This window comes from Danio aesculapii, chromosome 18 (genome assembly GCF_903798145.1).
Source record: "Danio aesculapii chromosome 18, fDanAes4.1, whole genome shotgun sequence".
Taxonomy (NCBI): domain Eukaryota; kingdom Metazoa; phylum Chordata; class Actinopteri; order Cypriniformes; family Danionidae; genus Danio; species Danio aesculapii.
In genome coordinates, this window is record NC_079452.1 from 12,255,788 (window position 1) to 12,271,397 (window position 15,610).

Here is a 15,610-nt window from a genome sequence, read left to right on the forward strand (position 1 = left end):
TAGGTATACTTGAAACATCCAGGCAGGTGTGTTAAGGCAAGTTGGAGCTAAACTCTGCAGGGACACCGGCCCTCCAGGACCGAGATTGGTGACCCCTGGTGTATATCCTTACCATATGAAGTATTATGTTAGATGTGCAATATACTGAATTGTGTGAAAAATACCCGAAACGCTTTGCGTCATTCATGCCACAGGATGTCTAATCGCATCTTTGCATTGACATACGCAACGTCCATAAATCACGTAAAACAATGAATTGCAAACTGAAATAAATATAGTTTGATTATATGGTTTTAATTGGCGGTTTTATAAGATCATTTAGATTTTTTGGCAATATTTTGTATTTAAATTAAGCATTTCGCAGGACTTTTTGTTGATTTGCATTGGATTCAGCTATCATAAAAATAGTGAAAAAGTAGGGGGTCTGTAGTTCTTTAAGCCCACAACTTATCCAGCATATGTTTTACACAGCGGATGCCCTTCCAGCCACAACCCATTACTGGGAAACATCCATACATACTCATTCACACACATACACTATGGCCAATTTAGTTGATTCAATTCACCTATAGCGCATGTGTTTGGACTTGTAGGGGAAACCGGACTTCCTAAAAAGTAACTTTTTAACAGTCTATTATTAGCAAATTGATTGGAAGCAGATTAGAATTAGTTCTCTCACTGCTTGAAAATTTGCAGAATTTTTTACTTTTAAAGCTATATTTAGAGGAAATGCACACCATCTAGGAAACTTTTCAGTTATTTAATTTATGTTTTGTATTTTTTACTTCAAAATAAAAAATTATTAGGCTTAAATTGTGTTAATGGTTGAAAAGAGAGAGACGTTCTCTAAGGGAAGACTGGGTTTTAAGTTGTCACATTTGTTAAAAGTATATACTTTGACGCAATTTGCTCATAACAGAGTTGACAGATATTTCTGTGAAAACTTTGACTTTCATTATAAACAATAAATATTTGAGATATTACAAGTTGAAGATTAACAAATGTAGAAAATTCTGGAATTGCTCATATCTGTATACGTATATACAGTTGAAGTCAGAATTATAAGTAAATTTTTTTCCCTAATTTCTGTTTAATGGAGAGAAGATTTTTTTTCAACACATTTCTAAACATAATAGTTCTAATAACTCATTTCTAATGATTGATTTATTTTATCTTTGCCATGATGCAATATTTTACTAGATATTTTTCAAGATACTAGTGTTCAGCTTAAAGTGACATTCAAAGGCTTAACTAGGTTAATTAGGATAATTGGGCAGATGAGGGTAATTAGGGAAGTTATTGAAAAAGATGGTTTGTTCTGTAGACTATCAGAAAAAAAAACATAGCTTAAAGGGGTTATTAATATTGACCTAAAAATGTTTTTTATTTTTATTTTTTTAAGTTTTAAAAACTTTTATTCTAACTGAAATAAAACAAATACTTTCTCCAGAAGAAAAAAAATATTATCAGACATACTGTGAAAAATTCCTGGCTCTATTAAAGATCATTCACTCATTCATTTTCTTTGCGGCTTAGTCCCTTTATTAATCAGGGGTCGCCACAGCGGAATGAACTGCCAACTTATCCAGCACATGTTTTACACAGCGGATGCCCTTCCGGCTGCAACCCCTCACTGGGAAACACCCATACACTCTTGCATTCACACACACTCATACACTCTAAACAATTTAGTTTATTCAATTCACCTATTGCGCATGTCTTTGGACTGTGGGGGAAACTGGGGCTCCCAGAGGAAACCCACGCGAACACAGGGAGAACATGCAAACTCCACACAGCAATGCCAACTGACCCAGACGGGGCTTGAATCAGCGACCGAGGCAATCGTGCTATCCGCTGTGCCACCGTGACGCCCGCTGTTAAAGATCATTTGTGAAATATTTGAAAAAGAAAAGGAAATTCACAGGAGGGCTAATAATTCTGACTTCAACTGTTTATATCCCACTAGCATAAAAATAGCTTATTTACAATCTTTTATCATTATTTTAAAGTGATGGATAAGTCCCCCAGACCATTCTGTCCCAGTGCTATCCAAGTGCTGCTAGTGATTTGAAAACAAGCGGGAGTAATAAAGATTAGTCGATGGGTTTTCACATAATCACAAAGACTGGGAACTGTTCTCATAGGACGTCCTGTCTGCTGCTCTCCCAAAATCATCAAATCCTCTTCATCAGTTCAAAGGTGAAACACTTCATAGGACAAAAAATGAGAGGATTAAGCACATCCTTACTAAAAGGGTGTCATTAGATTCATTTCATGCTGGAGAAAAGAGCTTGTGTGACTCAGAGTCATCACAATAGTTTGCCAGATGTGAATGTCAACCAACACAAGGTTTGACTGACGATCTGTATTTCTTCTGTGAGTCACTCTTCTATTTGAAGGTCATCGCTGCTTTGCTGTAAGAGATAAATCTAGATGAACTGTGCACGGATGATTACGAGTTTCCTTTTACTCAACTTTTATTTTGTCAGTCTGTTACCATCACTATTAGTTTGTCTCTGTAAGCTGATGTAGGAACCAGGATTAATGGGTGGGCGGCACTGATATCAACCAACCAGAGTGCAGTGGTTCTTTACACAGCATGTTCAGCACCATAAGGGACCACTGATGAAAGAACAGTCGTGCTTGTGATGTTTTTACCGTTTTTATTACATCCCCGCTGTGAAGAGTCCAGATAGCCTGTCCTTGTGCGCTTCCAAGAACAGCAGAAAACAAACCTTTTCCACATCATGCATCTGTTCTTCGGCATGTTTACACACCACACATTTTGCATGATTTGAAACATGTTTTACATTGTGTCCTAACACGCTATAAAGGTATCTTTTCCATGTTAAAGAAATCTGTGACAGCGACTCGCACAATTAATATTATATAATCAGTATATTTATAATATATTAACAATATTTTTATAAATAATTTCTGTTTCTGTGATGTCATGGCTGAAGAACTGCATAAACTACTATGACAATGATCACCTCAGGTGCGGATTATGTGCCTTATTCAGTCTTAAAGGGGACCTACTGGATTAGGCTAAATTTTGCAAGATGTAAAATAAGTCTCTGATGTCTCTAGAGTGTGTTTGTGAAGTTTCAGCTCGAAATATCCCACAGGTAATGTTTTATAACTCTTTGAAAGTGCCCCTTTTAGGCTTTGATCCTAATTGTGCCATCTTGGTGACTGTCGCTTTAAATTCAAATGAGATTGTGCTTCCAGCCCTCTTATCAAAAGAGGGCGGAGCTACAGACATCTGTGTCAGCAAAGTGGCAGAATCAAAAACAAGACTAACGTCCTATGTTAATGCGAACATCACTAATGGGCAGGGCTTTCCCCTCTGATGACGTGTACAAAGGAAAAATGTTAATCAGAGCGTTTCTGCAGACTGTTTTTTATCAAGTGTGATTCTAAAACATTAAATGAATACATTTTTTACTATTGCAAGCTATTTATATTCTCAGATTGTTGCCACACAACTGTTTAAACCCCTTATAAAATTGATGTTTGCATAATAGTTCATCTTTATATGCTACCATGTGAGTTTGAATACTATTTTACGTGACATTCATTGCCATACTGAAAGCGGGAGCAAATAGTTTACCTGAGATCTTGAAAATAAATCAACCAAGCATATAGTTTGAAAATGAATGTTAAAACTGTAACAAATATCAGTCATACAGCATGTACTTTTAATACTGTTAAAGCGGTTTAATATGTTAATATGTTTTAATTTGATTATAAACCTTACCATTTCTTTAGAAGTGCAGTACACTGTCCGCTAACATTTTAGTTTAAGGTGACGTAGTTACACAATTCATCCATTTACTATAGTAAATACAATGACTAATGCATGATCACATGTAACTAACCCTAAACCTAAATCTCCAACCATATAGTATTAATTTATAATGCTCAGTAGTTAAATGAATAGTTACACTGTAACTACATCACTTTGAAATAAAGTGTAACACAGTTTTTCACATCAGAATGGCTCTGGTATTTTTATTTTTCCATTGTGAGGCATCCGATGTGAATAGACAATCTAAGCCTGTTCACTTCTAAATGTTGTTGTGTTTTTGTGTGCTCAGGTATTGTCGTCTTTGGTGCCGTTGTTGATTAGTTTCCTCGGTGACAGTGATCTCGGTGACTCTGCGCTGGGTGTGCTGGTGAATGTGGCTCAATCAAGTCCTGTGTCTCTCGCACCCTTCCTGTCCTCCCTGAGAAATGTGGGACAGAAGAACCCTTGGTTACTGGGACACATCGCTAAGATCCATAGAGCAGTGGGTCTGACAAGTGAGGTGAGCATTCATTCATTCATGTTTGCACTTTCATTCGAGTTGTCTTTTATTTCTTTTGTTTTGCTTCCCAAAATGAATCCTTATTGTGCTTAACAAGTTTACAATGATAATAAAGCTTGTTAACAAGTTTGTAATGGTTTATGAAAGAATTATAATGCTTTGTTTTGTTATTTCATCTTCATTTACAAGTAGCAGGGTATTTGCGGCTACTGTATATTTTTGTCCATTCGCATCCTATCCCTTTTTGCCCCCTGACGGCATAGTCGCAAACTGCTGCTACACCTAAACACATTTTCGTAATCCCTTTATCCCGCGACGGTGTCACACACAGCGGTAGTGATCATTCTGAACTATCACTCACTGTATATGACGAGCCTTGTTCATTAACGCAATTGTAATTGTCCAAATGTACTTTTTTGCTTTATTTTAACACTAAAACAACCAGAATTCTATCAGTACTAGAAGTCTGCTATTTTAATAAAATTACAAAAAAGTAAAATGTTAGAATGAAATAAACACACACATAGGATACATGTCCACCAACGTGTTTTTTTTGCACTGCAGAAAGATGAGCACTGTTATAAAAATCAGCTGTGAACGATTCTCGAACTGTAAAAGCATTTAAGAAATTCAGAGCCTCAGCACTGCGGCTGTGTCCTAATTTGCGTACTATCCCTCTTAAATAGTATTTAAACACAGAATTAGTATGTCCCAAACTGTAGTATGTAGATAGTGCAGTGTAGAATATATATTGCTCACAATAGATTGCGCATTGGATGTGAATTCGATTAAACTCGGAGAAAAGTATAAGTAAACTACAAACACATGAGACCAACCGTCAAGAGAGTCTTCGGTAAAGATGTTTGAATGACTATTAATTAATATCTAGCCAACTGGAAAGGATTTAAATCCCGTTTTCCATGTTATATTTCATATGCAACAACTATGTGAGCTTATAATAAAGACGTTTTTGGACAGTAACTTCTGAATGCAGAAATATCCAAAGACCTGAGGAGATTTCTCTGCATGAAAGAGCCGTGAATAACATATTAACCTGCTGCTTCTGAATCTCCAATATGGTAGGTAATTAAATATGAAAGAAATGTAGATGATGTGTTGAGGTGATTGACAGGGGACGTAACTTATCAACACAGCGGTCCAGTAATGAGGATATAGTATGTCCCAAAGTTTGCATTCTCTTCTGTTACACACTCCAAAGTATGTAGTATAATGTGATGCAGCCACACAGCCGTATTTTAAAAAATGTGTTGCTACTATTGACAACAACAGGAAAAACAAATGCTTAGCTGGAGTTTTTGCAGCACAAAAACGCTTCGGTGGACACACAACCTTACGAAATGTCAGGTTACTATAGTTATATGGGCTTTATTTGAACAAATAAAGCTTCATTGGTAGTTCTATGGGGCATTCAGTAGTTTTTAAGCTATTGTTTTTTTTAGCATTTTACCATAAATGTCCTTGTAGTTTATCTAGAAATGAAAAGTTTCTTTTTGTTTATCCACCGTCAGGCCATCCAAGCTGTATTCAGTTGAAATAAAAAAAAAAAATCTAAAATAAATAGAATTCAATGGACCCTTTGTCAAAAAAACTAAACAAGAAAACATACAGGCCGAAACAAAACTGTGGCTCCTGATAATGCATGCCTTTTACTGGAAATACAAATGTGGTTATTTCATTGGCTTATGTTTTTAACAGTATATTTAAGTTATGGAGTTAAATGTAAAATGTCTTACAAAATTCATTCATTCATTTTCTTTTCGGCTTAGTCCCTTTATTAATCTGGGGTCGCCACAGCGGAACTAACCGCCAACTCATCCAGCATTTGTTTTACGCAGCTGATGCCCTTCCAGCTGCAACCCATCACTGGGAAACACATACACACATTCACACACATACATACACTACGGACAATTTAGCCTACCCAATTCACCTGTACTGCATGTCTTTGGACTGTGGGGGAAACCGGAGCACCCGGAGGAGTCTTACAAAATTAATAATATTAAATACTACATAACTACAAAGTGGGTGGCATGGTGGCGCAGTGGGTAGCACTGTTGCCTTACAGCAAGAAGGTTGCTGGTTCAAGCCTCGGCTGGGTCAGTTGGCATTTGGCATTTGTGGAGTTTGCATGTTCTCCCCGTGTTCGCGTGAGTTTCCTCCGGGTGCTCCGGTTTCCCCCACAAGTCCAAAGACATGTGGTTAAGGTGAATTGGGTAAGCTAAAATTGCCTGTAGTATATGTGTGTATGTGTAGTGTATGTGTTTCCCAGTGATGGGTTGCAACTGGAAGGACATCCGCTGCGTAAAGCATATGCTGGATAAGTTGGCGGTTCATTCCGCTGTGGCGACCCCTGATTATTAAAGGGACTAAGCCGAAAAGAAAATGAGTGAATGAATAACTACAAAGCGTTTTGGTTCCAGTTTTCGGCCAAATGCATCCAGAAGATTCCGTTTCAGTTTTAACCCAGAAATGTTCATTTTGGTGCATCTTTACTAACATTAGTTGCTGCTCAGTATTGATGTGGTTGAATGTGAGTTTTAAAGAAATCACACTGATATTAATCTGCACCTTAAAACTAACTTTAAAAAGCAACTTGGTCTTCTCATCAAATATGCCATAGCTTTTTCTTTTCGTCTTTTTTTGTTTGTTCTTTGTATTCTATGCTTGTTTAGCTGATAAAACTTTACAATAAGTATGTATAATTGTCTTAATTTCGTTCTTTAGATCTCAGTTCCTATAGTTCCACAGCTATGTCTCTGAACGTAAATAATAAATCTATATAAAATGTTGCGCTTCCCACTTCCTTTATTCAGCCACAATGACTTCTGGGACTTCTAGAGCGAGTTTGGTGCTCAAGTCTGCATCAGTGCATCCTCTATACCAAGAACGCATCCGGGTTCTTTCACATGTCATCTGTTCTTGTGGTCTTGAGTTTTGGAACTGAACTTTGGAGGTTGATGATGGCGTTACATGAGAACACAAGATTGCTGAAGAACTTGTTTGACACCCCTGCTTTACTATTAGTGCATTTGTAGACACTGCAGTTAATGACTGTGACAGTGAGGAACCTCTAGTGTTATACTGCAGGTGCACGTCATGATTTTGCCAAGTAAGATACGATCCTGGATTCACATCCATGTTGATCTCAGAACATCATTTTTGTTTGAAAATGGAATCCATACCCATTCCCTACCCCTAAACCTAACCATGACTGTGCATTATTCCCAAAATCAGAGGGAAATAATAGTTGGATAGCAATCATGTAGAGATGCATAAACCTAACCGTAAGCCTAAACTTAACATAAATGGTAAACGTATCGCTTAATTCTGATTGGCTGATTGGTATGTTGTTTCAGGATCAACATAGCTTATAATCCAGGAACATGTCTTACTTGGTGAAATCAGGTTGGCGACTGCAGGTCACATCATTTCAGCACTGTAACATATTGACAGGAGTGAAATACACTATAAATAAATAATTAAAACACATTGAATAGAAAACGGGGATTTATGAAACATGGAAACATTTAAATTCTGAAACTGATTATTGTGAGATTTGTTGTGGAAAGCAGTGATTTTGTTGTAGAAACAGCGCTTTGTTGCCTGTAATGGTGTTGCTTTAGGGGTGAATTTGGAAACAGAGAGAGGTTTCACACAAAGGATTTGTAGCACGCTAAATCTGCGGTGAGGTCTATGAGATATGACAGTTTTCACGTTTCTGTTGGAATTCAAGTTTCGTAATAGCTATTTTTTTGTCTTGTTTCTTTATGGGGGGGTTGCAAAACAGATCTGGGCACCATTATGGTTATGGTAATTGTTATGGTCATCATTCTTGTCTCCGTGTGTGTGAATGTGTGAATGTCCCAGTTTCTGTGTTCTAATGGATTACTGGCACCCTGGACTGTTTGTTCTAGTATTTTTGTATCATTATCAGAGGATCATAATCATTCCATCATTTTAGCCAAATCACTGCACAATGCACCATGACTTTATATTCTATATTGTACATTATTTCTGTTAAGTGATAAGACTTTTGCCTAAGTAAAGTCAGACCTTACTGTCCTAATTATTTCATTAAAAATCAAGGCATGATCATATTACTGTATATTTTGGTAAAATAAGCGTGATCTCGTAGTCGAGAAGTCGAGTTATTATTTGTTGTTCCTAAAACTTGGATAGGTGACAGGTAGTGTACATTTTAAAATCTAAAACTAAAGTCATGACTCTACAAGTATGGACTGATTACTTCAAATTGATATGCATTCTGCTGTTAGCAAGTAAGATATGCTGCTGCTGCTGCAAAAACAATTATAGTCACATACAGTAATAGTCATATGGGTAATAGTCATATGAGGGGGCTCAACAAATCAGGCAACAATACAGAATAATCCAGAAGACCAATCAGAAAGTGATTGTGGATAGCCACATGCTTGTTTTCAAACGTTTGCTTTAGTTAAACTGTTCAGTTTTAGCATTTTCAAAATACTCAGTTTTTTTCATTAAAGATGCTAGAGTATTGCAAATGGGAGGCAATAACCTACAGGGTTGATACGGTCATGGAAAACCTGGAAAAGTCATTGAATTTTGACATGACATTTTCCAGGCCTGGAAAAGTTTTGGAAAAACCCACAAGGTTTTGGAAAAGTGATGGAAATTACATTTACATTAGTCATTTAGCAGATGTTTTTCAACGTTATGTCAGCACCGGACCTAGTTGAAACCACAGGCAGCGCAATACAGAGAGTGAATCTCTACTGACGTAATGGGGGTGGTTACTTTCACTTTTCACTGCTACAGCCCCTCACCTCCGCTCGTGTTCAAACCAAACTAAGATCAGCGGGGTGTTTCTATGGCAGGTTTTTATCCTTCAAACATGTTGAGAGATCGAGTTGATTGACTTGATAAGGGAATATGTCTTGACATAACCCACACAGATGTGACTTAGTAAAGTGTGAAGTCATGTATGATTTTAAGACTGAATGTAACTCCCCTCGTCAGGCAGACCTGGAGCAGCGTGAGGATCACAGCGCATCAAACGAACAGTATTAACAAAAGTAAAAGACAGAACTGTAGACTCCTAAATGCTTGTATTTGTTGTATTTGCAGCAGCTCTGTCTTATTTTAAATTATAATTAAATTAAATAATTTTAAATGATGCGATTTTGCAGGAAAGAATTCACCAAGGTTGAACTTCCGAATGCAGTGAAATGCGAAACTTGTCGCATGTGCTTGTGTTTCTGGGCTTGCTCATTCGCATGTCTATGAATAAAGGTCTATGGAGCGAAAGGTGCAGTGTGATTGCGGCTTTACAATAGAAGTAGTTTTACCTAATATTACTGGTTTAACAAACTATTGACATAATCTGAATAAAAAGATTAGTTTGACAAATATCTGTATACTAGAATGGAGGTTAGCTGTTTTTACTTCTTTTCTTGGCCAAAAACATGGTCTCACATAATTGAGTTTAAGTTATTTAATTATCTTGTTTATGAAGACTGCAGAGTAATGCATGAAAAAAATGACTTCGAATAATTGTTTAAGTAGTTTTATGATGGATGTTAAAGTGGCCCCTGCCCGGCCCCCCAGTTTCTCTGGTGTAGAACCGCCACTGAGTAGTTTGATGGAGCTCGGACGTGCTATGGAAGACATTTTGTCATCATCATGTGGCACACCTGCTTCAGTCCCATTTGTGAATTATCTCACGGTGCATCATGGGATAGCGTAGCATCAATCAGATGCGCAATTCAGAATCTCACCGGAAATAGTAGGTCATCTGGGTACGTCTTGCATACTGTTTTTCAAATTCTATGAATTCAGACATATTACTCAGCTCACATACTGATTTTAGCGTACAATATAGTATGGAAGTATGTGATTTCTGATGCAGCCTTTGTGTTCAAAGCTAATAAAAAAGTTCTTGTTTTTTACCCAGACCATTAAAATATTTATATAGACTATATATATTTTAGAGCAGTGATCACAATACCTTAAAACCGTGATTTTTTAATCAAAATTTACCATGCTGTTAGAATCTTATACTGGCCCATGCCTAGTCGACGTCAATCAAACAGCAGCAGAGCATTAAAGTCGGTTCAACCCCTACTTAAAACAAGCAAAATAATCTGCCAATGGGGTAAGCATTTTTTTAATATATTTTCTTTATTATTTTTTTGACATTAAAGCACAACAACTTACAACTTTGATCCAACAAACATTCACACCTCAATTGACATTAAAGCATGCAATATACAAACAATCCATACATAAGGATAGTGATAATAGATTAATACAATATAATACAAAAATAAATACAATAAAAAAATAATAAAATTTTATTAAAATTACAAAAAGGAAACAAATAATAAAATAAATACAATAAAAAATTTTTAATAAAATAATAATAATCTTCTGTTTTAAACTAAGTTGGTCTAATCCTCTTCAACTTAACTATTTCTTGCAGAATGTATGTCTTTAAAGTAAACAATGAAAGGTTGCCAGATTTTATAGAATTTGTCTTCTTTCTTTTTTAGGGAGAATCAGATTTTCTCCAGTTCCACTGACTTATTATTTCTGAAAACAATACAATGTTTTTAGCTTGTCTAGAAAATGTTTCATGATATAAACAAACATATATTTATATTATATATATATATATATATATATATATATATATATATATATATATATATATATATATATATATATATTATTTTTGTTTTGTTTTGATTTGTTGTTTTTTGTTGTTTTGTTTTGTTAAAGTTTTTGTTTTGTTTTGTTTTTTTTTTGTTTTTTGTGGTTTTGTGTTTTGTTATTTAGTTTTTTGTTGTTTTGTTTAATTTTTTGTTTCGTTTGGACTAGAAACAAGACAAAAAATCTAGTCAAGCAAGAAGAGCTTTTTTCCCTACCAGTAAAAACAGTGAAGGAAATATGGCCTGCTCTCCAGCTTTTACTTCTGTATAAGCCTGATGTAGCTCTTGAACAAAATAAACTCCCAAAACCAACGGCAGACTTCGAGAAACTATTTTAAAGAAGCTTTGGTGTGCATTTCATCCATGATAAATGTATATAAAAGGTTTCTTTTTAGGTCTTTTGAGGCCAGTGTTTATTGAGCTGGCTTCACCCAGTGTTCAGAAAATATTGTGAGACAGAGTTGGCTTGGTAAATACTCATACGGATATGTGCCAAATTGGAAGCTTGTTTCTTCTTTTCATATTTGTGAAGGGGCAATTAGCAGAAAAAAAAAGTGTCAACACAGTTTTTGAAAAGTGTCAGTGAAACGTGAGCTGCTGAAGGTTTCACACAAAAGACAAACACATGCGCAAAAGCATGCACACACACACACATACGGTTAACCACCATGTAGAATAGATCAAACTATTGTTGGATGTTAAATCTCAGAAGATTATTCCAGACAGGCCAAATTGCTCCCTTTCCCCAGTGTAGCACCACATGCTGTGAATCTGCATTTCTTAAAATCTTCCTGCCACTACTAGTAAAAAAAACATCGGAGTTAAAGGCGAAAAGGCTGGAATGAATAATAGATTGTGTGTTTGTGTGTGCGCAAAAAGAAATTGTTTTTTTTTGTTGTTCAAACTACTTATTTAAAATGAGCTGAATCAACACAATTCTTGAGTTTTTGGGGGGACAACTTAATTGTTTTATGTTCAATCCACTTAAGTTTGTAAAAACTGTAAATTTGTCATAACTTAAATCGATTGTGTGGAACCCAGCATTTTTTTTTACTGTTTGTGTGTGTGTGTGTGTGTGTGTGTGTGTGTGTGTGTGTCTGTGTCTGTGTCTGTGTGTGTTTGTGTTTGTGTTTGTGTGTGTTTGAAGAGCCAAAAATGTTCCAAAGGCATAAGGAAGTTCAATCGCTTAATCATAGTTCACTGTTGACCATGTTTACATTTGTCACATTTTATTTTCCTTGAATTTTATTGTTTGTTTGTTTGTTTGTTTGTTTTTTTAATATTCTTTCATTATAGTTTTTGCAGACATAGAAAAGCAAAGAACAGACAGACAAACCCATCATGTAACAATAATCTGTGCAAAATGTAACAAGGGAAAATGGCGACATATATGACATACAAAAAGACACCGCAATGGATGTAAGGGGTAGTAAGAGAGATCTGCTTCATTCTTGTCTGTCACTGCGCTGTTTATCTACGTGAGCATAGCAGGTTAAGGCTACGCCCATCAGAGCGATCTCTATGGCTCTGACACGCACGTGAGAACGGTGAGTGGGGAGAACCAGCTACTGGCAACAAAAACAGCTACCGTACAATGTCATAACAGCTCAAATTTCCTAGATTCATAAAGGTCTACTAAATGATCTGATGGGTATTTTGAGCTGAAACTTTACAGACACAAATGTCTTATCTTCAATCTTGAAAAAGGTGTAAAATAGGTGTCCTTTAACAAATGAAACATCATGCTGTCCATTACTTTCTATTAATTCTGAAATTAAGTCTCAATGTAAAGTCCAAATGTAAAGTGGAGGTGAGTCCAAAAAGCCAGTCAGAAAAAAGAGGCCTAACAGTTTTCTTCCAGAAACAAAGGATAACTTTCTTAGCTATGATCATGCCATACTGAACAGGTAACCGTGCACTTTGGGTTGAGAGTGTCCTGAAAATCTGACCAACCAAAAACTGCTATCATTGGGTAAACCTTAACAAAGAACTGAAATATTTCTAACCAAAAACTGTGTTAGCTTTACACCTGTCGCATGTGGAGGAAACAGAGGGATAGATTGTCTGTGTAGTACTTTGTACTGAATAAGGTTGTGTCTGGAATTTATAGAACATAAAAGGCATCGATCCTAATCAGTCTCAGACATTAAAATCCCTAAGGGCTCTATTTTAACGATCTAGACACAAAGTCTAAAGTGCATGGCGCAAAAGCAATAAAGGTGTGTTTTGCTCTTTTAAAGACGGATAAATATGGTCTGTGCACTGTCACATGTTTATTTTCTTAATGCGTTATGGGTGTGTTTTGAGTATAATGTGCATTAAACCAATCAGTCTCATCTCCCATTCCCTTTACTATTTTACTATTTTGCTTTACTATTATCTGGACCCCTCACACCCAGCACACTGCCTCTTTGAATTTTTACCTTCTGGTCGACACTACAGAGCACTGTGCACCAGAACAGCCCGACACATACGCAGGCTTCCCTCAGGCAATCCATCTCATGAACACTTGATGATAATAATTGTGGAACCAACATCACTGCTTGCCATACACTTTTATACACATATACACTTATTTAACCACACACTTTACATGCCAATTTGCACATAACAGCTGCACATATAACGTTGTATATAGTAATAAACATGTACATACACTTGTCAATCTGTATATTTGCATTCACTACTTTATTATCTGTTTTTTGTCCTGTCTCTGTAATTCTGTTGCACTGTAGAAGCTCTGTCACGAAAACAAATTCCTTGTATGTGTGAACATACCTGGCAATAAAGCTCTTTCTGATTCTGATTCTGATATTTACATGGCGGACTTTGTGTAAAAAGTGAACGCTTCATTAGCTAGAAAACAGTTAAACAGACCATCTACAGCACCAGGAGAAAGAATGAACCTCCTCCATTTGGCCTCTTTACTTTCTCTTTACTTTACTTTTACTCTTTACTCCTTTACTTTCTTGGATAAGGAAACGGTGTTGGACTCACTCCACTGATGACATCCATTAACCTACATATTTAATTTCATTTGTTACGCGCAACGATTTGTTTCAAAACTATTTCTAAATTCAGTTCTAATTTCCAGCAAACAAATAAATAAACAATAATAATGAAGTGTGATCAAACTACTGAGTTATATCCAAACACACATCCTATTCTTATGCAACATATGGTGATGCATATGTCTCCAAAACCTGACAGGTGGACAAATCTTAACTAGTTTTTACTAAAACAAATATAAATATGCATATGATAAATAATCAGCTAATAATAATAACATTATATAAAGGCAAAGATGTAGATGATTGTTATTAACTAATGTAGTTGGCGTGAATGTTGTATTGTAGCACTGTATCACACAATGACACAGAACTTGTAAAGTTTATTATGTGTTTAATTTGTGCGTTTGAACACTCTCCCTTCCTTCTTAGCAAATCTTGAAGATATTATCACATCCTTTCATGAGAGATTCATTTAATCAGTTTTCCTCCAAGTCTCCATTTTCATTTCCTTTTGGTGATTGGTCTATTAAACCCACATGAACACCAGAAAACAGGATTTTCCCCTATAATAATATCCTAAAAACATCTTTAGTGACATATTTCACTGTGCATTTCCCCTACACTTGTTTATCTGCAGATGTCTAATTGTTGTTTGTGAGGGATTACAGTGATTTAAGAGCAAGTGTGTTTACTTATTTGGTTTTGAAAGGTTGATTTATTTATCTTTTTTTATCCATTTCAGTTGAAGGACTGCCGTTAATTTATTTGCAGATATGCTGCTGTTGAGGGATATTTATCTAACGTGCTGTATACGTTTTTGACCTTTCTAAACCTTTCTTGACCTTTCTAAAGCATAAAAATACAATAATATGATTGCAGATATTTAAGAAACATGCTTGGTGAACATGTGTTTATCTGAAAAATAGCACTGAAGTCAGTTATTCTCCTTTGATAATGTACGTTCCGTGTTGGAATGTCTGTCACTGTTTTGGGAATGTTTAACTGCGCCCACTGCCAGTTTACCCAAGCATATTTTGTTTTGTGTTCATTTTTGTTTTGGTTTTGTTAATTTCTTTGTTTTGATTTGTTTTTGTTTTGTTTGTTTTGGTAAAATTTTTGTGGTGTTTTATTTAATTGTTTGTTTTGTGTTGTTTTGTTTAAATTTGTGTTTTGTTTTTTGTTTTGTTTATTTTATTTTTGTGTTGCTTTGTTTAAATTTATGTTTTGTTTTTTGTTTTGTTTATTTTAGTTTTGTGTTGTTTTGTTTAAATTTGTGTTTTGTTTTTTGTTTAGTTTATTTTTGTTTTGTTTACTTTTGTTTTGTGTTGTTTTGTTTAATATTTTGTTTTGTTTACTTTTTTTATTTTGTAAAATTTTTTTTTGTTTTTGTTTTGTTTTGTTTGGTCAGTGGTTAGCACTGTCGCCTCACAGCAAGAAGGTTTCTGGTTCGAGTCATGGCTGGGTCTGTGTGAAGTTTGTGTGTTCTCCCTGTGTTTGTGTGGGTTTCCTCTGGGTTCTCCAGTTACCCCCACAGATAAAGATATTTGTCACTTGTCATTTCTCATAAAACAGATCTTTA

General features: G+C 35.6%; 1 protein-coding gene across 1 annotated transcript in view; it reads left to right on the plus strand.

Annotated features, from left to right (window-relative positions):
• veph1 (ventricular zone expressed PH domain-containing 1) overlaps positions 1 to 15,610 on the plus strand; it is a 153,454-nt gene that overhangs the window by 57,399 nt on the left and 80,445 nt on the right. The window contains exon 5 of the mRNA XM_056478100.1: positions 4,101 to 4,310. Coding sequence (XP_056334075.1) covers positions 4,101 to 4,310 — 210 coding nt within the window. The remainder of the gene's footprint in view (positions 1 to 4,100; positions 4,311 to 15,610) is intronic.